The following is a 25,738-nucleotide window of genomic DNA, read 5'->3' on the forward strand; positions in this document are numbered from 1 at the left end:
CCTGCTAACCCATCAGAGCATGTTATTGAGCTCAGTGAGAAATCATGGCCCTGTACACATTTTCCCACCAGATCTAAGGTAAGAAGCAGCAAAAGAAAACACATAGGAACTCTTCACTGCAGCAGGATGTCATCAAGGACATCATCTACCTACTTTTTGCACAGCCACTGACAATGTATTCTCAGGAATTTATTCACAGTACAGTGGAATACCCAAGAGCTTGTGTGACACCACTTTGGGACATAAATGCATGACAACTTTCCCGAGAAATTACAAAAAACACACTCTGCAAAACATGTCAGAAAACCTACAAGAGGCTGTGATACCTCTGATTCAAAAATAATTGGGAATGATGCAGCATACTTAGAATGAAAAAAAATCTTTTGGATTCCATTCTTACAAAAGAACAAGACAATAATGACTCTACTGAGGGAGAAACATCTAGGAAGTAACTGACATAGGCTCCAAATGGATCAATAGCATGTAAGACAGACCATATGCTCTGCTAGAATGAAAACGTGCTTTATAGGACACATGACTCATGAAGGATTGGTCAAGTGGTACTGATTGACAGGTGGCTGAACATGAGCCAGCAGTGTGCCCAGGTGGCCAAGAAGGCAAATGGTATCCTGGCCAGCATCAAGAATAGTGTGGCCAGCAGGAGCAGGGAAGTCATTCTGCCTCTGTACTCAGCACTGGTCAGGCCACACCTTGAGTACTGTGTCCAGTTCTGGGCCCCTCAGTTTAAGAAGGACATCGAGACACTTGAACGTGTCCAGAGAAGGGCTACGAGGCTGGTGAGAGGCCTCAAGCACAAGCCCTGTGAGGAGAGGCTGAGGGAGTTGGGATTGTTTAGCCTGGAGAAGAGGAGTCTCAGGGGAGACCTTTTTGCTCTCTACAACTGCCTGAAGGGAGGTTGTATCCAGGAGGGGTTTGGTCTCTTACCCCAGGCAACCAGCACCACAACAAAAGGACATAGTCTCAAGCTGCGCCAGGGGAAGTTTAGGCTGGAGGCGAGGTGTGTGCTGCCCAGGGAGGTGGTGGAGTCACCATCCCTGGAGGTGTTCAAGAGGGGACTGGATGTGGCACTTGGTGCCATGGTTTAGTAGTCATGAGGTGTTGGGTGACAGATCAGACTTGATGATCTTTGAGGTCTCTTCCAACCTCGGTGATTCTGTGATTCTGTGAACATACACCTCACTGCAACTTTCCTGTAGGTAGGTGTAGAGAGAAAGGTCTCCCCTCAGCCTCCTCTTCTCCAGACTAAACAGTCCCAGTTCCCTCAGCTGCTCCTCATAACACTTGTACTCTAGACTTTTCATCATGTATTTCTGCAGGCTTCTCTGACCATAGTGAGCCAGGTCTCACATGGCTAGTGCCACATGTAGCGCTGACATAGGAAGTATTGCAAGTACCAGAGTCTGCATATCTGAATTCCTGAATCTTTGAGATGAGATTCAGCAATGCAGTCATGGGTGTCCAAATGCCATTTTTAGATATCTTAATGCACCTGAGGCATCTGCATGGCATTGCTGACATCTGTGGACAAAAAAGGCTTGAGGGGATCCCCTGGGATCTTGAAGACAACAGCAGAAACTTACATAAATGAATCCCTCTCCTTCCATCTTCCTCATGCATTCACCCACTCACCTATCTTATTTGTGATAGGAATTTTCAAAAAAAGACACTGCAAAATCTGCCACAACAGAAAGATCCATTGATTGCCAGATGAGAATAAACTGTCCCTCAGTCAAGGCCACATTATTCAAACAAGTCCTTTCCCAACCAGGCTTCCTCAGACGAGCCTTAGACCTGAGCAGGTAGCTGTGAGAGCTGAACCTTCCAACTTCACTTTACAGTATAAAGATGTTGATGTCCCTGACAAGACCATGCTCAAGTGGTTTTTGTTCATGGTACTTTTAAGGGCACAGCTTGGTTCTGCAGAGGTCCTGTTCATATTTCATTTGGTTTGGAGGCCAAGACGTAACACAGAGATTTTTAATGTTCCTTGGGCTGGAGCAAGCTGCAGAAGGCTTTTGCAAGGGGAGAGTCTGCACTTGCATTTATTCTGACCACACTACAACTGACTTCAGAAGGTATATGGAGGAAATTACTGTGTCTGAGTGAAGAAAAACCCGTGAGCAAAGTGAGTTGGTCCAATTAATTATAAATCATAGAATCAAGAGTACCCTGCTCTCCCTGTGTTTTCTGAGTTAGACCCTAGGGAAAAGAGATAGTTTATCTGTGTGCAAATACACTCACAATTTCACCCCACTTTTTTTCTCCATAAGAATTCTCCATCCTACAGTATAGTCATTTGCAAACTGGTTTAAAGGGCTTGCTCACTCCCAAAGCCTACTTACAAGAGAAGAGAAAACATTTCTTTGCTCTTGATAAAATAAAAACATGTAAGAGTGGGTAACAATGCATGACATTTGTGCTGTGCAAGGTGACTCAGTACCCCCTGAGAAACTCCAAAGGGTGTGAGTGTTACATGACAGAAAGGACCACTGGACTGGTCTGTAGTCAAAAGAGAACCTCAATTGACATACTCAGATGAGGAAAGATAATGGTATGTGTCTTCAGGGGAAGAAGTACTTGGTGGCAATATTCAGGGCAGGTGTACCCTTATTACAGCTGCACCCCACAGCAGCTCACAATATGCAAGCAGGTCACAGTGGGCTACTGGCAGTGCCATGACCCAGTCCAGCATGGTCAGTTGCAGTGGAGGGGCCTGGAAAAGAGCATTTTACTTCTCTAGAAAATATTTTTGTTTGCCATGTGAAGTCTTAAGTACATGGTAATTAGCAGCCATCACTGGTTGTGCTGCTTCTAGAAAGGATCATCTTCCATCTGCTAAAGAGGTGAGCCCCAAATGCCTGTGACTTCATAAAGCCAATGCTCCTCCAGTTGTTAGGCAGCCAGTATCACACTACTGCCAAGGCTGCTCCTAGAGTGGTGTTTCCTCTTTCATAGCCCCCGCAGCAGCTCAGGATACTTGTTTGGCAGGAAGGCATCAGTGCTAAGAGGACTGAGGGACAGGGGTTAGTGACATATTGGGTGCCAAAGTGTGCATGGAGCAAGTAACCAAGGTAGTGGTGTAAAAACTGGGACAGCACTGCAAGCAAATAGTAAGAGGTTTGAGGATGGACAGTGCTGCTGTGCAGGGCCACCTCTCAGAAATACTCTGACAGAATGCATGAAATTAAATTGCTTAGGTGATGACTAATGAATCCAAGCAGCTGGACTACTGAAGGTAAAACCAAATAGTAAGTTAGACTTCTTAATTGCAATCTTTCATTTCAACTATTGAATATACCACTTGAGACTTAGAGAAGAAACATTTAACTTGACAGTCTTTCTCTATGGACAGCTAGCTTAGAGGCAAGACATTAAAATATTGATAGCTGAGAATAAGCATATACATATGGTTTTCCCGTAACAGACAATTTTTAACAGAATCACAGAATTGTCAGGGTTGGAAGGGACCCCAAGGATCATCTAGTTCCAACTCCCCTGCCATGGGCAGGGACACCCTCCACTAGATCAGGTTGCCCAGAGCCACATCCAGTCTGGCCTTACAAACATCCAAGGATGGGGCTTCCACCACCTCCCTGGGGGACCTGTTCCTCACCACCCTCATGGTGAAGAACTTCCTAACATCTAATCTAAATCTACCCTCCTCTAGCTATCACTACCTGACACCCTAAGAAGTTCCTCCCCAGCTTTCTTGTAGGGCCCCTTCAGATACTGGAAGTCCTCAATAAGGTCTCCTCAGACCATTCTCTTCTCCAAAGAGAACAATCCCAACTCTCTCAGCCTGTCCTCATAGGAGAGGTGCGTCAGCCCTCTGATCATCCTCATGGCCCTTCTCTGGCAACACGCTCCAGCACGTCCATATCTTTCATGTAATAAGGACTCCGGCACTGGACACAGTACTCCAGGCAGGATCTCACCATAGTAGTGTAGAGAGGGAAGAAACATCTCTCTCAGCCTGTGGGCCACACTTGTCTTGGTGCAACCCAAGATAAAATTTGCTTTCCAGGCTGCAAGTGCACACTGATGGCTCATGTTAAGCTTCTCATCCACCAGCACCCCCAAGCCCTTTTCTTCAGGGCTGCTCTCAAACCAGTCACTGCCCAGCCTATAACAGTGCTTGGGGTTGCACTGACCCAGATGCAGGACCCTGCACTTGCTTTTCTGAATACAGTGGATTTTATGGTGACTTAAGACTGATGTGTTCATACTAGTAGATACACCTCTATTGCTTCATCAAAAGTAATTACCAGGCATTATATAATTTCATATACAACAATTTCTTCCTCCCTCCCTGGAACAAAAATAATTCAGAGGTAAGCATATTGCTGGGCCACAGCAGGGGGCCCTAACTAGGGTTACATTATAAAGCATTCAGAGAGTGCAAGTATCCTGAAATGCAGTTTTAAATCATGTTAATACCACCATTGTATCTCAAAGGAAGGCAAAGCTTATACTTTCTTCTATATTAAAGAGAAGATTTACATTTTAAGAAACTATTGTTTGAGTTCAAAACTTCCAGGCAATCTCTAGTCTGTTTCTTTGTCACAGGATCCTATATCACTGAAAGCTTCAGCAGGCATATTTCCCAGTAGCTATGATAAACAATCTTTTAAGGGCAGAGCTCACCGCCGCAGTGTTCAATGCAGGGCTGTGCACTCACCACAGTGCTTCCAGATGGAGAGCACTATTTGCTTAAGGTCACAAGCAATGCTCATTAGCACTTGCTAAGTCCTGAGTATGTTTCCAGGGTTCAAAAATTATGTGGATTAATAAAATCCAAATCGGCTCCTGCACATGGCAGTGCAGAGCACAACTGGGTCACTAGATCTCTAGAGTGTGGATTCTTAAGTCCTTACAAGTGCATGTTTAAGAGATTAAGTAGCACTATCTTCATGATTCAGAAGGATTTTAATGTCTGAGATATTTATCAGGCCAAATATCTATCTATCTATCTATCTATATCTATCTGTCTCAATTGGTTTTGGTGGTGGATTAAAGACACGCAAAATCTTTCTAAAAGCGAATGTAGCTTCAGCTACCATTCAAAATGAGGAATTCTAACAAATGTATTTAGGACAATGAAAAAAAAAATTATAATTCCATGTGCAGAAATGGGACCAAAGGCTTTATTCAGAATCCTTTGAAGAAATGCCTCCTGTGTTTTTTAATCAGCAGTGTGCTCGTACGAGTGTTCGTGAAGCTGTATTAGTATGCCCTTTCTTGCACTGGGATTCCTCTGGCATTGGATAGGCTAAGCAATTGCTGGTATTAAATTAGCACACTGATTTCCACTAGTGAGAAAGTTCCTGCATCTTAAATGACAGATAAACTATTCTAATAGATCCGAGAAGAAAATGAATAAATGCGGATAAAACATATGGATCAGCTGAATAATGAGTGGAATATTTTTAAACCAGATAGATAAGTATGTGTTTACTCAGTGGAGCTGAGCTGAGCACACTGTCTCAGCAAACAGCATATAGCTAAGGAGAAGGCTGAACATTTTAATGTATTCATTACTGCACAATAATTAAGGAGAAATGTATTTGCTGCAATTGCAGCTCATGCTGGGCAACTTCTCCTACAATTTTATTTTAGAGCTACTTGTATTTTTACTTTATTTGAATCAGAAAAGTGAGCTTGGTTGGAGCAAGCAGAATATGCAAGCTCTTCTTTTTTAAAATGTTTTGCTTTTCTTCACTAACCCAGCACTAAATGGCAGAAACAAATATACTCTGAGTACAGCTTAAATAAAACTTCAATGCTCACCTCCCTTCATGAAAAGTTTTGAAGGTGGCAGGGAAGACATAAAGCACATTTGAAAGCATTGTGCCCTCAACCTGCAAGAGACCAGAACCTGTAGTCATACCAAGAGCTGCTAGCCATAAATACATAGAATACATAGAATACATAGAATAAACCAGGTTGGAAGAGACCTTCAAGATCATCGCGTCCAACCCATCAACCAATCCAACACAAGAGGTATTACTACATCTCAACCTTTGCAAGGAAAAGAGGATCACTTCCTATAGGCAGTCCAGATATTTTAGTGATGCTGCATGGTACATTTCATTAAAGAAAGGCTTGAGTATAGTGCATTTGCCAAGGGAGACCAGCCTTCAGAAGAACACAAGAACTGTCCAGGAGGTTGTGGTGTGGAGTCTTCTTCCAGGCTCTGCTGTTTCACTGATGAGTAGCCTTGGGCAACTCATGTCAGCTCTGAAAGGTTTCATTTCCCTGTCCTTGTGGGGAAGGGTGATTGATTTCCATTATGAAAAGTGTCACAAAGTGAGGTTTATATTACCTCTCTGTAACTAGTCAGGAGTGGGAACCACAGTCAGAAAAAATAGAAGAAATTCAAAGCTAAGGAATAGAAAATTATCAGAGGTCTTTGAACGTATAACCTGGGAAAAGCTGAAGCACTTGGCCTGATTCGTTTCTACAGAAGGGAAATGAGATGAGACATGACAACAGTCTTCAAATATGTATTAGGCAGAAGCAGGTTTCTGCATGTGCATTGGGCAGAAACAATTCTCTGCATCCTTTGCAAACAGAACAAGAGAAATAGGCATGAACTCTTGTGAGAGAAATATAGGTTACACATCATTATTTTCAAAAAGTAAAAAAAAAGATTAAGTTTACTAGGCCAGCTCTATCTTTTAAACATGTTATAAACAGTAGAGAAAAATCTACCCCAAATCATGCAAATATGCTTCAGCACAAGGACATCTAACCATGCTGCCCTGGTTTTAATGACCCTGTGTTGCCTCTGATATCCCCGAGGAAGCTTTCTGAAATGTCTTACATTCCTTAATTGAAAAGGCTTCTGTTATCAAATATGGTCTTTTCTGGCTGCATTCTGGCTACACAGACTTTTAGCTGTGCACCACAACATAATAATATACATTAGGACCACATTTCCAGTTCCATGTTTTGTGGCCCATACAAGAGCACCTTCAATGTCTAACTTCCCTTTTTGCTTTTCTTTGATTAGCTTGTCCTAGTTTCCCTGAAGTTCACGTAACACAGTTCTCTCTTTTCCCTATCCAGTGTTAACAGGGAGGCAGCTTGGCTGCTTGTTCTGTTAAAAAGTCACCCATGGGATTAACTGAGCTCCAAAAAGCTGCTTCATAAATTTGAATACTTTGATATGATAAATGCCAAAGCCAACTTTACAGAGATGAGGAACTATATGTACTTCACTGCTGGGGTGCTTCTATGTAAGTTCTCCCTCAGCTCAGGAAGTCTGGAGGGGACATGGTTGCATCACATAAAGGCACAGATGTTCCTAAAACTATCCCTAAGGAAGCAGACTTTTATTCCACTGGAGATGAGAATATGTGGCTAAATGTGACATTTGTGTCAAAACACTTCAAACACAGCCCTGAAACATTATCATGCTTTCCCTAGCATGGTTTAGGGAAAAAACATCTCTTCCAGCACATCATTCCTACAGCTGGTTATAATTTTCCATGTTGTGCTCCCAGGAAGCTCATCTCTGGGTCTCTGAAAAAAACCATCCTGGAACAGAGTAGGTCCAGAGGGCTGGAGTCAGCTGAGCTTCAAATATCCCACATAAACCTCCCAATATTCTCTGAAGTGGCTCATGTGAGAAAAGTGGCACGTTCCCATGTTCCTCACTTCTCCCTTCCACAATCCATTGACAGCACTTGACTGCCTCTTAACAGTCTTCTGCAAGAAAATCAATTGAGGTACACAATATCCACCAGCACTTTTCAATAAAAATTTCTTTAGAAGCATCACTATATTAATCTGCACTTAGACCAAATAAACTGACTGAACAGGTATCTCCACCAAAAATAAAGGTGTGCCATGTGACACAAAAAAGAATTAAATCCATCACCACACTGCATCACTTCAGCCAGCAATAAAGTGCAGGGTAATTTCTACACTGAGCTGGCACTAACAACCTCATGTGGAGAAGCTCTCAATATTTCAGGTAACTGGAGCTCTTTATGCAGCTATAAATAAGTTACCCTTCAAGTGGCTGCTCATCTATTGTGTTTGCTTTGGTGGGTTTTCGTGTTTCTTTTTTGGTTCTGTGCTTTGGGGTTTCTTTTAAACATAAGTGAGATATTTGCAAAAGTAGGTGGTTTATTATTTGTTATTGCTGCCGTTTCCACTTGCAGTCATAGTGGAAACACCTTGTTCCAAAGTCCCTAAATGATGTGGATTCCCAGCTGGTGCTGCAGCACAGTCTGATGGAGACCTCTCCTGCTAAGCTATATGGGATTGAGTAGTCCCCATGAAGCCAATTAAAGAAATTATTCATGTTAATATGAGTGCAAGTGATTCCTAAGCCCTTAATTATTCCCTGTGCCTTTATTGTTTACTTCCTATGAACCACTCCGAGATCTTGGAGAGTTTGCCTTGAACCCCGTGCTCCAAAACACTATGGCTCATGAACAGCTTAGGACTCCTGATGCAGGGTGGGTGCCAAGGCCACCTCCAGCTAAGCCATCCCTTCCCATCTCTCAGCACCTGCAGAGTGTCTTGAAACTTTTTATACCCTTTTTGCCATTTCCTTCAAATCACTACCAAAAAAATTGCCTAACACCGCCAAGCACAATAGTGCCAAGACAGAAGAAAAGTGTGAAATCTGGAGCCTCCCAGCCCTTACAGTCTGAACAGTAATTGATGTAAGGTGACCTGTTGCTGTACCTTTGCTAAAATGCTGCTAGACTTGAATAGCTTGAAATCTGCTAAACTGAATTCAGATTGCCAAGCAACAGAAGTCCAGTGTCAATTGTGGCTTATTTGTCTCCAGGTCTGCAAGCTAATGCTAAAGAGAAGTTAAACACATTTCTTCTGCACATAACCAAACTGCTGGAAACAAAACGTCACTTGAGACACAGGAGTATACACTACATACCATGGGACATAAAGCACACTGGTGCTATAGCAGCCTAGGTTTCAGGGGTTTATTTTATTGTGGTATGTTTCTATATCACAGCTCTCAAGGCACATTTATATTCATATTATCAAGCCAATACTAAACCAAGGACAGAGATTGAGAAAGTGGAAAGTATGTGGTTCACAGCAGTGCTCCTGCTAGCAGCAGCTCAAAATGGAACGCAGCCAGCGAGCACGCTTCCTCACCTCCTACAGTCACAGGCAGAGAAAGCACATCAGTGGCATCAGCAGCTTGTTTGCCACAGGCAGAATTTGTGCACGCTCAGAAACCATGGGACTAATTTGATTGAGCAAGTTACACACCACAAGCAGTTCATTCTGCCCTAGCAGCCCTAGCCTGGCTCCAAGGTGAGCCAGGGCATTATTTCAAGCAATGAACAGACTTTGTGATGGAAGCTGCAAAAAATTCAGAAGGCCAAGCCTGGAGAAAGCCCTGAATCTTTACAATCCAGCCAGCAGAAAGCATTGCAAAACTCCAGGGAAGCTTCCTTATGAAAAAAACCCTTCCTTCTAAAAATACCTTTGCAATGAGGTAATCTTTCAAGCAAGCACACAGTAGTTTCCTGAATGTATTATCAAAGCTAATTACATATACATTTCATCAGTTAATTATACATTGTAAATGAGCAGAGTGAAGCATTGTGCCTGCAGTAGTGCAGACAAATGTTATCACAGTTCTTATTTAGTGCCAGTCTTCCAAGTGATGTGCATCACCAGGAGCATGCATGATGCCATGCAAGAGATGGACAGCATCAACAGGACAGGGAGTTCTTTGTCTAAAGGCATGTGCCAAACCAGCAAAACAGAGGTAGTGCACAGGCATTTTGTATGAAACACTATCAAATTGCCACAGTTTTTTAACTGTTTAAATGGGAAGGTAGCATATGTTAGCACATGATTACTCCAAGTGGTCATACAGGAATGGGAGAAGCCATACATGGATGACTGCAGATATCAGGGGATCACTTTTGGCTATCACAGAGAAAGAGTGGATGAAAGAGAGGCTCTCTGCAGGCAGGTATCAGCATATGGGAAGCATTAAGAAGTGACAGTAGTGTCTAATCATTCTTGTGATACAGAAATATTTCTCACCTGAAAACAATAATGGTAGTTGGCAAACCAACCTTTCCATCAATAGTGATTAAGTCTCTACTGTCCAAATCAGAAGAGTGCAAATACAAATGAGAAGCATTTACCCTCTTTTTCTGTATGGGTTGTGCCATGTCAAGCTGCTAAAGAATATTGTTATTCCATGGGCCAAGGACCTGTGATACTTTGTCCTGACTCTCCTGAGGGCTGGGCATGAACTTTCTGCTTTGCTTCACTTTGGCCCAGACAGCAGAGAAGGGGCACTTCCCACAGCCCCCAGATAAAGGCAGAAACCAGCTTAAGACATACAGTAAGATATCACTTAAGGAAAGGTTGTCATCAAGTCAAACCAATGTAAAAATCCAAACAAAGGACATGGTTACAAAGCTGGGGGCTCCATTAAAAAGAGAGTCTGCTTTAAAATGAACCAATCTGTGATGTTTTCGGCTGGTTTTACTACTTTTTTCTAACATGATAGCTGGCATGCCCTGAAGTGGGGAATACCAAATTAATCCTAGCTGCAAATTGTTCAGCCTGACAGTGCATAGTTTAATCTTCCGGCTGTGACTGATGGCAAGTTTATATCACTTAGTGAGCTGCTCAGGGGGTTTGTTCAATTAATCTGAATTTTCTTATCTGCAGATACTTTTGATTTGCACAACAGGTAGACAGTTCAGGAGTGCACACATTCCCTAAAGCTTCCAACCATCTCAGATGAGCTCCAGTGCAGGATTGTTGGTAAGCCATGCATAATTCAGCGCATTTCTTAGAGCAATTATCACTTTGCCAAAGGAGCGGGGACCGACTTGTGAGCATAAAAGAAAGTTTCTTAGCATCAGCTTTTTTTTTTTTCTTTTACATTTTAATGCATCTTACTTTCAGGTTTCAGAATTTTTTTTTTTCCTTTTTCTTTTTTTAAACTGCATCTTAGACGTTTTTAGAACACACTAACTATTAATGTGTTTGGAAGGCATACAGAGACCATGACGCTACCTCTTATTCTTCCTACTTTCCCATACAGCTTGACAGTCTACAGGCCTGTTCTGTATCTAAATTTACGAGCCATGACAAGTGATAAATATTCTAATTCTAAAAAGCTATTGTGTACCTCTGAGACAATTAAAATTCCCTAGATATCTAGTTGCAGTACATAATACATTTAGTCAACATTAGAACATGTCAGAGAAGGAACGTTTTATCCCAGGACACATCTAAGCATCTAAAAATAGGCCTTCTGTTTAAATAAAAGTATTGGAGCAATGCTCGTTGGGAAATCCCCTTTCCTCAGACTGCAAAAGTAATATTAATTCCTAGATCATTTCATGTAGCGAAGTAAGAACTGAGCAGGAGAGTTTATTAAATCATATATTCTCTTTTTTAGGAGGAAAATCCTGGTTAAACGCAATGCGTTTTTAATTCTTCCATCTAGCACAGGGAAGTCGTACCACACAATTCAGGACATAAATTGGGCTCTGCCTCACCCTAATCCATACAGTGTAGCAGCAGGAGAAGAGAATAAAAGGGTTTCCCAGGTTCCTCATACAAAGTCCTGATCAAGACATGCCATTTTGTTAAAAGCCTCCTTCCTCACTTAGTTTTCTGTGCAGGCTGGCAGGAACAGCTGGCAGAAAACCAGCATAACAGTCACATGTGATAGAAAGGAAGATAACCACTGAATAAATATAAATATTAACCTACCATGCCACCTGAAATGTACACTATTTTTGAGATGCAAAGCAGTGGTAGGAAACCTCTAAACCTCTGTTTCCTGTATTCCTTCTCTACTGTTGGTGGTGAGGTAGAAGGGTATCTCCCAATTCTTCTTTGCCAATTAGAAGTCATTTTCTTTCTTTGTGGTAGTTTAATTAAGGAACATGACAGAATTTGTCTTCTTTGAGAAGACAGCTTTAAAAAAGAAAAGGGAAAAAAAAAAGGATAAGACTGACATCATGTCAGCTGAAGAAAGGTTCACTAAACACAAGAATTAACTCACCCAGTCTTGTTTTGTGTCACCTAGGTCCATTGTGCAAAGATAGTGTTGCTGGTAGTTGCTGTTGGCATCGGTAGGCCAGCTGGCCAGTGTAGGCATCATCTCCTTTTTATCCCGGTTAGCAGACACTGTGCAATGCCCAAGAGCCCTATTCACACAGCATGCATGAAAATAACCCAGTAAGCTTGGCCACTTGGTGAATCTGCACACAGCCAGAAATGTGCTCCATTCTGAGCTGGACCTCACCAACACACAGCCAGACATTGAGGTTTGTACGGGAATGCTGCCAGCTATTCTGTCAAGGTCTAGTTCCCATCTCTGAATAAGAGCACTTTATTCTCTCATCCTGAATGCTCCTATTCCTGCATAAGTATGTCAGACTGTGTGGCCTTCTATGGACATAGCAATGGTTACTGATACTGCATGAAACCATAGCAGCCCTTCAAGTGGGGAACAGCATAAATTACAGATTTACATACATCATGTATCCCAGATTAATTGTCTCCTTGCCACAAGGAACAGGATCAAGGCTTGTTTGCAAATCACAGTTCAACCTGAACAGCAGCAGCTTTCTTCTCCAATCACGCCAACCCCACAAGAGCACTGTTAAAAATGCCCTATGAGAAGCACACTACTCAAGTGGTGGTGGTGATGCCTACTGTGTCAATAGCCTGCAGCTTGTGATGGCACCCTCCTGGGAAGAAAATGTTGTGCAATTGTTTCAATTTTATTCAGTTTACTGGTGTTGGTTGGAGGATCTCAGTTTGTCATTTTTTCTGCCAGTGCTGGATTTACTTATTTCAGATCTCAGACAGCTTTCTTCTAGCATTTAAATTAACTTTGGGTATTCCAAATTGAAAGACTGTGGTCTCACACCTGTCACAAGACAAAGAACCACAACATTTTGAGCTGTTTACAATCTCATATGCCCAGGCCTCTAGAGATAGTCAAGCAGCAAGCCAGAAGGAAAGGCTGTTTAAACTGCAATTTTCAGGTTCTTGGGTCGCAACTAACAAGAGTTCTGGCAACAGCAAAAGCCACAAAAGATGCTGTATCTTCTATTTATTTCAGATATTCTCAGAAGCACCTGGAAGACTTACATAAATTACCTCAATTTTGACCTGTTTGGACTAGATTAATTTGATGGAATAAATGTCATGGTTTAGATTTGTGATGGGTTATGCCCATCCTGGAAGCAGGGTGGGGAGGGCTTGTGAGAGTATCTCCCTCCCTGCAAGGCGTTTTCCCCCTGGGAAACTGAGTTAGTCTGTTCCACTCCCCCTCTCTGTCCAGCAAGCCTATAAAAAGGAGGACACTGCAGCCATTAGCTCTCTTTGCCCCTGCCTTTGCCTGGACGAGAGGACTGCTGGCTCCCTGCTTCTCTGCCACGTGGTCCTCCCTGCCACATCCACACCTCTTCAAAGAGACTGGTTTTGTATTTCATATTCTCTCTCCATCCATCCTTGTTCCTTACCCTTGTGAACCCTACCTGTTATTATTACATATATATATTGTTTAAAGAAAATTCTTTACCTCCCTACTTCCAAGCTGACTCCAAATTATTTCTTGGTGGATTTGCTCCTTTCCTTTCTTTTCCACTCTATTGGGAAAGAGGAGGGGGGAGCAGGGGAAGGATTCTCAGCCTTTCCCCTATCTGAGCTCTTAAGTCCCAGTTAAGGCTCAAACTACCACAAGACTCCAGCCCAGTGTCTATATGGGAAAAGTTTTTCCTCTATAAATAGCACTGCACTCTTCTGGATGTAACACCCCTCTTGCTGCTAAATTAGAATTCACAAGTCTTCTGCAGGATTCATAATGGGATCAAAGATTAGAAACTTCTTTGAAGTTTGTGTTCCATTGCTCCACTGCTAATACATACCTGCACTAATCCACCATGGTTTTTCTAAACTAATCAGTCACTCTCCATCCCCAAAAGACACAAGTGTACAGGCTTTTTTCAAATCCCCATTTATTTGTGTTCATTATCCACACTTCATTTTGCAAGGGCATAACAATTTGTTAATTGATTTTTCATGTATTATAAAGAGACCAGCTCTGTTGCCTGAAAACTTCTGGTCTAAATGTGATTTGCTGGTATTATTTACAGTACTTAGAACTTTGGCCCTGTTTATTGCTTGTAAAGCATGGAGGGGGTTGAACTGTGTGCGTAACAAATTAATAACATTTCACCTTTGACAACAGCTATTAATAATATGATTGCAATGAGATCATCTCAGTCTCACCACTTTAATTTGGTCCTTCTTGCAAAAGATCAAAGAAACCCTGAACCTCAAGGTTGTTTGCCTCTTGTTTAGGAAAATGAGCTGACAGCCTCACTGATCCTAAGCAGAAATTACACAAGGGAAAAGACAATGTCAAAAATCCTTCCAAAATCTCCATAATTCAAAACTGTGACATAGACATTTCTTTGTCTCACTGTGCTCAAAATTGGCTCACAGCTACTATATCAAACTTCTTGCATCTCTAAATTATTATTTTTTTAAGACAAAAAACTACCTTTGGGAAAAAGCCCAATTATCATAGTGTTTGTAATGACTTTGTCATTGACAGTAATTGGTTCATTTGGGCACCTGTTTGACTCATGGATTTTAAAGCTGGAGTCCCTCCCTGTGCTCACCAGTTCTGACTTTAAAGACAACACAAAACAAAGAACTGAAACATAGAATCATAGAACCAATAAGGTAGGAAAACACCTCAAAGATCATCAAGCACCTCATGACTACTAAACCATGGCTTCAAGTGCCATGCCTAATCCTTTTTTGAACACCTCCAGGGATTGTGATTCCACCACCTCCCTGGGCAGCACATTCCAATGTCCAATCACTCTTTTTGTGAAGAACTTTCTCCTCATCTGAAGCCTAAACCTCCCCTTGCACAGTTTGAGACTGTGTCCTCTTGTTCTGGTGTTGATTGCCTGGGAGAAGAGACCAACCCCCACCTGGCTACAACCTCCCTTCAGGTGGTTGTAGACAGCAATAAGGTCTTCCCTGAGCCTCCTCTTCTCCAGGCTAAGCAACCCCAGCTCCCTCAGCCACTCCTCATAGGGCTTGTGTGCAAGACCTCTCATCAGCCTTGTTGCCCTTCTCTGGACATGTTCCAGCAACTCAACATCTTTTCTAAATTGAGGAGACCAGAATTAAACACAGTACTCAAGGTGTGGCCTGACCAGTGCTGAGTAGAGGGGCACAATGACTTCCCTGCTCCTGCTGGCCACACTATTCCTGATGCAGGCCAGGATGCCATTGGCCTTCTTGGCCACCTGGGCACACTGCTGGCTCATGTTTATCCTACTATCAACCAGTACCCCAAAGTCCCTTTCTGCCTGGCTGCTGACCCCAGCCACTCTGACCCCAGCCTGTAGCTCTGCATGGGGTTGCTGTGACCAAAGTGCAACACCTGACACTCAGACTTGTTAAATTACATCATGTTGGACTCTGCCCATCTGTCCAGCTGGTCAACATCCCTCTGCAGAGCCCTTCTACCCTCTAACAGATCAACATCTGCTCCCAACTTGGTGTCATCTGCAAATTTACTGATGATGGACTCAATCCCCTTGTCCAGACCATCAATAGAGATATTGAACAGGATGGGACCCAGCACTGATCCCTGGGGGACACCACTAGTGACTGGCTGCCAGCTGAATGTGGCACCATTCACCACCACTCTCTGGGCTCGGCTCTCCAGCCAGTTCCTAACCCAGCACAGAGTGCTGCAGTCCAAGCCACGAGCTGACAGCTTGGCCAGGAGTTTGATGTGGGGGATGGTGTCAAAGGCCTTATTGAAGTCCAGATGGACTTCCAGAAGCAGTATTTTTTCGAGATGGGTCTCTATGGATTTCCACATGCTTGAATTTCAGAAAGCACCAAAAAAAATTGCAAAATAAAGCCAATAAAATACCCCATGTTGAGCCCCACAGTTAGACATCCAGAAGTAACCCTTCTAAATTATTGATTCATAAATGGTAAGGAAATACATGTGAAGGGCATGCTGAAGAGGAAAAGTTCTCAAAAGTCCTGCAAGGTCATACTTCATTAGTGGGAGGCTATGAAGACTTTCACTGTGATTCCTTCCATTAGAAGGCAAATTAGTCTGGAATGGGGGGGGGGGGGGGGGGGGGGGGGGGGGGGGGTGGAGAAAGAAAACAAGAAGGAAAAAAGAAAGAAAGAAAGAAAGAAGTTTTTAAAAAGAAAACAGGAGATGGAAGAGCTCTCACTTCTTCAAAGCTCTATATCACAATTTTTCTTTGGGCTAAATTAAGAGATTAATCCATTCTGATGAATACCCACAGGGTTAACTTCTAAATGAATATTTCCCCCTCATCAGATAGAATAGGAAGATTAGAGCATGAAAAGGAGGCAATTTATAGTGAGTGTTCTGGTCTTCAGAGGGGTTTTAATTTGGATATGACAGTTCTGTTCCAGCTGCTGCTTGCCTTCATATGTATCCAAAAGGACATTCTAAAGGACTGTTCCAAGTGCTGTGCATCTGGAAAGCTGCGTGCTGTGCTTGCCCCTGTTAGAGGCTTTGGGCTGACAGTGGCTTTTCCTCAGACTTTAAAAGTTGCACTCCACCAGCTCTCTTCAAACCCTGGCAGCAGAGAACAGCACTCTGTCCCACTCCCTGTTGGAGGGGATTCCCTTCAGGCTTTCTGAAGACTAGATGCTTTAGAAAATGTGATGTCAAGACTTAAAAATAACAAATAAACAACAAAAAAGTAGTTTTTAGAAATACCTTCACTGATTTCTTTATATCCAAAAAATGAATTAAGTGTATTGCACTGAAATAAAAAGTAGTCATGGTCTCCTATTGACCAGGGCAGGAAAAAAAACAGTCATATGACATCTTTAAAATGCAGAAGAGGCTGATGAAACAGCTTGTTATAAGGGTACCTAAGCAGGCTGCCACAACAGCTACATCCATGAGACTGATTATTTGATCAATATCTCCCCACAGAGTCAAAAAGAAATGAGATGTTTTGGGTTTCTGTGATGGGAATAACCTATTGATGGGATGATGCACTAACTTCTCCAGAGAAACTGGTGTCTGGCAGCCTGGTGTGTGCGTCATTTGAACTGCTTTTTGCCCTCTGCAGATTAAACACTAAGAATCCCGGTGACTAAATTAGGCACTCATAATTAGCCAAATAATCCTGTGTGGAAATGGGCCAGGAAAGAGCATTTGTCATTATCCATTTCTTCCTTGCTGTCCTGTTACCCAATCTTGCACATACTTTTGTACTCTCCTACCCCATTTTATGGACAGGAAAGTGAGGTGGATAATTTAAGTCAATTTTTTAAAGCCAGACAGAAATAAGTGCCAAAAACTGGAACTGAAGCTGCTAGATCTGAAGCAGGATGATTTTAGCAGACAGACATAGAATCTCCCAGACCAGCCTCCTTACACCTAAAAATTCAGATTTTATACAGCATTTCACAACAATAAATAACATGCTGATTAAGCACTCTGTGGAAGCTGAGCTGGCAAGAGAGTTTGGCAAAATTCTATGAACTGCTCTTTGCTCATAAAAAGTGAGGTTTGTAGAAAGAGTTTCATGGATTTTTCCAGTTTTAACGAACTTCAGTCCAGTAAATTTGCAATGATTCCAAATGGTTTAGGTTGGTATAGAACAGAATTAACCAGGTTGGAAAAGATCTCCAAGGTCATTAAGTCCAAACTATCAGCCACACCATCTAATCAACTAAACCATGGCACCAAGTGCTTCATCCAGTCTCCTCTTTGTGATGGGTTAGCGCCTTTTCCTGAAAACAAAGCTGGGTGGAGGGCTTGCGGGTACTTTACCCTCCCCTGCAGGGTGTTTTCCCCTAGGAAGCTGAGTCTGTTCCACTCCCCCCTCCCTGCCCAGCTAGGGTATAAAAAGCAGGACATCATAGCTGTTGGGTCTCTTTTTGGCTCCTGCCTCTGCTGGATGAGAGCTGCTGCATTTGCCCTCCTGCTCCTCAGCCACGTGGCCGGACCTGATCCTTCTCCCTGCTGCCTCCACACCTCCTCAGGACTGGTTTTGTATTATTCTTTCTTGTCCCCTTTCCCATCCATCCTTGTTCCTTGCCCCTTGTGAACCTTTCCTGTTATTGTTATATATATATATATATATATATATATTGTTTAAAGAAAATTCTTCACCTCTCTACTTCCAAGCCAACTCCAGATTATTGTTTAGTGGATTTGCTCCTTACCCTTTTCTTTCTCCCTCTCTGTTTTGGGGGGAGAAGGGGAAGTGGGGGAGAGATTCTCAGCCTTTCCCCTATCTGGGCTTTTAACTCCCAGCTAAGGCTCAAACCACCACACTCTTAAACACCTCCAGTGACGGTGCACCACCACCTCCCTGGGCAGCCCATTCCAATGGCCAATCACTCTTTCTGTGAAGAATTCCTTCCTAACATCCAGCCTAAACTGCCCCTGGCGCAGCTTGAGTCTGTGTCCTCTTGTACCCCCAGGTCCAGTACCAGTCTCAGGTCCCTTTCTGCCTGGCTGCTCTCCAGCCACTCTGACCTCAGCCTGTAGTGCTGCATGGGGTTGTTGTGGCCAGTGTGTAGAACCTGGTACTTGGGTGTGTTAAATCTCATGGTGTTGGACTCTGCCCATCTGTCCAGCCAGTCAAGGTCCCTCTGCAGAGCTCTCTACCCTCTAACAGATCAACACCTGCCCACAGCTTGGTCTTCAGATAAAAAGTAGTTCTGAATTTCCAAAGCAGGCTACTCTTCTTGCCTCCACTTATTCACTGCAGGAAGCATGACAGACCCTGCCACTGTGGTACTGCTTCCCTTTTCCCTGCAATGGGCAGGGGAATAGGTAGACAGTAAACACTTTAAAATATTATCACATTTAAAATAGTATCACAAGCACTGTATCTAAAACTTAACAACTGGACAATGAATACTTCAGCTCTGTTGTTTCAATCTTGGCAGAGGAAAAACTGCTGTGCTACACCTATAAGTCATTCACTGAATGTTGTGCGTTTTTTTCCCCAGCTGTAACTAGAATGTGGAAAGTGGAGCTATTCAAAACCCACCTGGATACATTCCTGAGTGATCTGGTATAGGTGATCCTACTCTGGCAAGGAGGTTGGACTAGATGATCTTTTGAGGTCCCTTTCAACCCCTAACATTCTGTGATTCTGTAAATGCTGAGTCTGGAAGGCAGCTAAAATGTCTTTTCAGCCCTTGCTCTTCCTGGCTGACACACTGCAATTTCCAGATGCTTTGCCCCACAAAGATGAAAATCCTAACTTGACACTGTTCTATTTTAGTCCTATTCAGAGTGGAGTGTTGGCATAAAGTGATTCTTCCATCAAAATATTAATATCAGCACAAGATCAGAATAGAAAAAAAAAAACACCAACCCTGAATTTGTCATACAGAAAGATGAACAGAAAATCATTCTTGGAAATATAATTGGAATGTATTTTCATGTAGGAAAATCTCTCTGCATTTACATACTTAGGTATTTAAGAGCAATTGGTATATCTGTCCAACATGTGACAGTTTTGAACGTTCTACCATTTTTTTTTTGGAGGCAATTAGCCATCTATTCAAGACTCCTGTGCTCACTTTAATTTCCCCATTTTTCCCACCCACCTGAATCTGACACTTTGACATCTTTGCTTTTTAGAATGGAAATCCAACATTTAGGAAAGCCAGGCAATGAAAGGTCAAAAATCAGTGCAGAATGTATATGTTGAAGAAGGAATGGTAGAATTCCACCTAAAACATGAGGTTTCGTGTTGCAATTCTTTTAAACAAAACAATAGCTGCCATGAGACACTAAAACAAGTTTTGAAATATTCATGGCCATTCTGAAAAGAATGACTCATTCTGAAAAGAAATGTCTTCAGCAATCCAAGCGGTGGGTAGATATTGAATAGTATTATGTCTTTTAGTCTAGCACCTCACCAGAGAAGAATTGCCATGCTATTATTCTATTTTAAGAATCTTAAGCAACGTGGATTTCATTGCTTGAGGTAGAAGTCTATTTAACAGACTAGTAGACCTTATGACTACAAAGTATCTCAGGATATTACAACTATATTCTTACATTTCCTAAACTCTTAACAGTTAACATAACTCAACCTATTGTAAACAATCTATTCTTCACAGAATCACCAAGGTTGGAAGAGACCTCAAAGATCATCAAGTCCAACCCATCGACACAGACCTCATGACTAAACCATGGCACCAAGTGCCACCTCCAGTCCTCCACACATCAAATTGTTTCATGGTGCTTAATGAGCTCTTTCCCATGTGGTACTTACAGCATGTTGGAGTCTGTTCTGATGGAATACATAAAACTAATTACAGGGGGAGGATACTCATCTGATCATTAGCAATGCAGACACAAGCAAGAGAATTTTAAACCCCTTAAACTAGTAAAACAGAAACCACAGCCTGGGCACTGTGTTACCACACTGCAGAGTCACAACTGTAAGACTTTGGTGTATGATGGGGACCTCTTAGGGAAATTATACCTGGACAGACACAGGAGAAGATTCAATACAGTGTGTTTAATATTCCAAGGGAAAATACATGGTTAGGCATTTTTTTATAAGTTAGCTATTTAGGAGATGTTTTTTTCTTTATGTTTACACAACTGTTTCACTCTACTCCAAACTTAACAAGACATTGCTAGTAATTAACTTTTTCTTATGTCTACCAGAGAACACTCACATTCCTCTTAGACTGAAGTATCTGAATTTTTCAATTCTAGCCCATTTAGAATGTAAATAACCTCAGGAAGTTTTCTAACATATAAAATCCCCTTCTGTTTTAATAAAGAAAAATGATTTAGAATATTATGCATTTTAAAACCCTAATAGACCGCAGCTGAGGGCAAACTTGAACATTTTAGGTGTCTTGGTTTTAGGTCCAGGTGCAGTTGAGCCTCAAGCAGCTGCACACTAATGCAACAATGCAGCCAAACCTGGCCAGACATCTTTTATATAGCAGGCATGATGCTTATGGTTCTGCTGGCTGTCCTGACTTGTGGCACCTCCCAGGTTCTTGTGAAGAAAATTAACCCTACCATAGCCAAACCTAGGATATGAGGTAGTCTTGAACAAAACTATTACTGGAAAAAGCTATCTATGTTATTGAAAAAAATCTGGGGAGGGCTGATAGCAGGACCTGGAGCTGAGCCTCAGCCTGGGGTTTCCCAGCCATTCTATGGGTGTCAGACCATGCAAGTTTGCCCCAGCAGAAGACCTGACATGGGTCTTGCTGCACTGTGGTTTAGAGCTGCTCTAACGTGGGAAGCCATGGGATGAGAGATGTGAAAGTGGCAGGGTGAGCTGCATGCTCCAGAACAAGCCAAGAGAAACATCAGTAGCAACAAAGGATGGACCCCCTCCACTGACACAGTGACCTCTCTCTGCCTCCACTTCTCTGAGTTGTTTTATTCAAACATGACTGCCTTTGTTCTTTGTATTGAATAAAGAGCGCACTCTAAACCATTTTAACCATTTCATTTTGAACACAGCAGGACAGACAGTAGTGAGCCAAGGCAAGCTCTCCTAGGACACAGCTTCAAAATCGAGCAATCTTTGGCTTCTGCCATTGTCTCCCACATCCTTCAGCAAGGTGAGAAGCTGCCTCATTATGCCACTGTCATCATGAACGAGCTTCACGGACCCTGACTCCCCTGTGTATAAACCACAAGTTATGCATAAGCACCAAAACCTGGATTTTAAATGGCCAAAGTAGATTAGTGACCCTGGCTTGCAGGTCAGCTCTCTGTCACATAAGTGGCAAGATCCTGAGCAGTTTAGATGCCTCCAGCTTCAGGGAACAATTGGGTTGTATTTGCTGTCACAGTTGGCATGTTATCAGCAAACAGCAGCCTGGCACTCCAGGGAGCAGACTCCAGAAAGACCAGAGGACCAGCAGGCAAGTGCTGCAGGTCCTGCCCTGTCTCTGCCACAGGAAAAAGGCACAGTCCCAGTGCTGCAAATCCATTTAATTGATCCAATCAGAATTTGCCAGCTACTGCCAGAAAGTTAGCTGTGGAGGACAGCACAGGGTCCATGCACATCCAGCCTTACTGTTTACAGGAAGGGGAGAAATCAGTGAAGAAAGGAGCTGCATCACAGCTCCATTAACAAACTTCCCTGCAACACAAACATCATGTCACCCTACTCTAACCAAGTGGGATGTTATTCTCTAGACAGTATTTAATCAGTACTAGTCTGCCAAAATGAGACACTAGTTGGGATTTCTTGAAATAAATGCAACCATCAGGGGTTTAGGGAGAGCCAGCACCATGAGACATCTGGCAGAGGAGGCAAAAGCAGGAACAGGATCTCACTAGGATCCCTAACACACTCTGCCCCTAAAAGGAATCTGTGTTTTCCTCTCACTCAGCCATATTTCTCTGCTTTTTAGCAACTTACAATACACCATGATTATTTTTTTTGGCTGATGCAAGATCTTGAGGTGAGGCCCTACATTTGCAACAGTAGCAGCCCCCTCTCTCTAAAACATATGCACACACTTTTAAGATGTTTTCAATTACTTCTGCCTTCCTGACATGCAGAGATTCTGCTTAAATAGGAAATTGTGTTATCATATACATTTGAAGATTTCTAGAGCTAGATCATTTTGCATTTTCTACCCTACTGAGCTAGGAAATTAACAGTAAAACTTTACCCTGCCCTCTAGGAAGCCTGATTTAGTTAGAAACATGATCTCAGGTAGCAACTACAGAATCAGCTATTTATTTTATCTAAATAAAACCATTCTTCCACAAACACTGAAGGGAAGAGATAATATGTCATGCTAAGATTCCTGAGCCAATACTTCTCTACATCCACTCTTGGGATTACTTTCTGTGCACTGCTGTTCTGTGTTAAATAAGCTGCGGTAGAATGGAAAGTGACCAATTTGTGCTCCCTGGGTATTGGGCAACTGATTTAAGTCTTGCTGGCAGATAGAATGTAAATAGAAAATTGTGACAGAGTTTCACACTGATACCATTTCTATGAAAGTTAATAATGCAACAGTAAGGAAATTATTTTCTCCTGCTTATTTATCTCCCCTATCAGAAGTGATGAATGCGAGTTACGTTGTCTTTAACCCAAAGAAAGCATCGTTAGATATTTTCTCATGTGGTGATTTACTTGAGGGTTGACACCCTACACGCAGGGCATGCCCTCACCTGCTTGGAGAGAAACCTACTCCTTTGACCCCAGTGCAGGAGGAAGCATTACCCTCATGAAATTAAAGACAAGAGACTTCTAGTCTGGACAGTTGTACATGTCATAGCAACTAGATCACAGCGATGATCCTCAGGGCATGCTCATTCTCTTGCTATCCAATAGAAGGAATGGAGGCAGAAGGAAACTATACAATTGTTTAAATGAGCTACCGATCTTAGTAGTATGAACAGAAGTGATAGGTCCTATTTTTCATCAGGTGGCAGGCTGAGCTTGCCTCTACATTCATTTGTACAAGCAGAACACTTCCCCTGGGTAATTTTCACATCTGTCAGAAACGTTCTTGCAACATGCACCTGTTGGTCTCAGCATCCTAATCTCAACACTAAAGAGAGTTACCATCTTCAACCAAGTGAGACGGAACAAAATGTAAGCACCAAATAATTCCACAACCTTCCAGTGACTGGAACATGGTTTCAGATTTTATGGGCTTGATGTACAAACATACTATAAAAATACACCACAATATATAAATGAAATCAACCTCTTTTAAGAGGAATTCAGTGTCAGATGTAAGTTTCTGGGTTTGGCATTATTAATGCTTCTTCCATCTTTTTTTTTTCTGTAATAGGAATCAACTGACTCAAATTCCACAGTTTGGAGTATTTTCCTTTTGAGTATTCTCCATTGTATGAATCCACTGCATGAATCCACTGTGTTCAAGGAGAGTACTCTACCTACAGATGTCTAGGGTTTTTTTAGATTGACACCTGAAATTGGCAGAGAACAATTCTTGCAGAGATGCAGCTTACGTCTAATAAGAAATCAGGTGTTTCTCTTCCTAACAGGCTTTCTCTAACCAAAGGCAAAAAGGTTACACCACCAGATAAAAGGAAAAGCTTCCCAAAGGTGTAAATGTAGGATAAAAGCACAAGGAGATTGATCACCCTTATAGTACAATTGATTAAGAAATAAATAGAGATTAATGATGAGTCCCACAGTAAAATAAGACATAAGTGTATGTCTGGGGGCATTGGAAAAGTCAGAAGTTCCTGAACACATTAGCCTTTGCCATTTCAGTTACCTCCTTTCAACTACCTCCTTCAGTTACCTATTTTATTTATTAAAATGCATTTCAAATTAATACAAACACTGAAAGATTTTGGAGTCTGCATCATTTTACTTCCTCTGGTGCTCCATATCACCTTAACCTTCTTGTGCTGATACCACTTGCTTTGATATGGACACAGGTCAGGCTCAACCCAGTCTTCAAAGAAAAACGGGGATGAAAATCCCTAAAACCCAATTTCTGCTTCAAGACCAGGGCATGCCCCCACTTTCCAAGGACTGCAAGATCCAGTGGGTATTATTTTGTACTAATAAAATTAACAATCTTTACAGAAGTAAATGGGATTTGAAATGGCATTTCAGTCACAGGATCCTTCCAAGTCTGGTAGATATGATAACAGCTACGATATCAGTTCTGATCCCTTTCATAATCAGTGGCATTCTCTGATTAATTTTCTAAACTAAGTTTATTACACTGCTTATTAAGGAGCAGAAGAAAAGCAGATGTGAGAGACCATGTTGCTCATTTTAGATAATCCTTGCCCTAAACTGTTCTGCATCGCTGCAATGTATTTAGCAAACACAGTTTACTGTGATTATTTAGCTACTACAGATTGTAAGAAGGCACCTTTTAAGTAAAACCAAAATAGAAAACCACCTCAGGTTCACTCTTAATATGATTTTCTCTGCAGCAGGAAAACCAGCCTTTTCTATATGCAGCATACATTCAGCACCTACTTATCTATTATTTACAATACTTTAAAGAATTACACTGGCAAATCAAGATACCAAACCTACAGCTCAGTGGCACAGAAGAGCTTAGTGAGTGCTTCACAGATTACATCAGTCCTAATTTAGACACAAACTCCAGACTGGACAATCCTGGAACACATCTATTTAATATCCTTCCAAAAAGGAGGATGCTTTTTTGGACTTACGGTTGGTTGTCCTGCTTTGATCACTCTGAGCACTCTCGTTTGACTGGTTGCTGGAGACAGAGGACACACTTGAGCTCCTGACAAAACCAAATGCAGCCAGCTTAGCTGCTGGCAGCCGCGAATAACCTGGAGGACGAAGTCCAGACTGGCAGGGCTTGGGGAGATTTGATTTTGCAGCACTTGGACATGAGCCTTTCTTGAGATCACCTGAAAGAAGGAAAACAGCATATAGTTTTATTAAATAAACTAAGCTGGGGTATACTGAGCATCACCTGTACCACCCAGCTAAATAAAGTCAATATAAATACTGAACACAAGTTGTATCAGCTGCTCAAACTGCAGTGGTGTCTTATTCTTTGCTCCACTAAAATATTCTGTGGAACAATTGTAAGTTGGAATAGTTTTTAAAACACAAAATGCAGCAAGGATCCACGAGGATCAAACTTCCAGCAAAGTAAGGCAGTTTAAGGTTGCTAAAATTGTTTTTAACCTTATCTT

General features: G+C 42.1%; 1 protein-coding gene across 1 annotated transcript in view; it reads right to left on the bottom strand.

Moving 5' to 3' along the window:
* Window positions 1-25,738, bottom strand: part of MTUS2 (microtubule associated scaffold protein 2) — a 213,781-nt gene that overhangs the window by 166,283 nt on the left and 21,760 nt on the right. The window contains exon 3 of the mRNA XM_054164603.1: window positions 25,241-25,447. Within this exon, the coding sequence (XP_054020578.1) occupies window positions 25,241-25,447 (207 nt within the window). The remainder of the gene's footprint in view (window positions 1-25,240; window positions 25,448-25,738) is intronic.

Source organism: Dryobates pubescens, chromosome 10, assembly GCF_014839835.1.
Source record: "Dryobates pubescens isolate bDryPub1 chromosome 10, bDryPub1.pri, whole genome shotgun sequence".
Lineage (NCBI taxonomy): Eukaryota > Metazoa > Chordata > Aves > Piciformes > Picidae > Dryobates > Dryobates pubescens.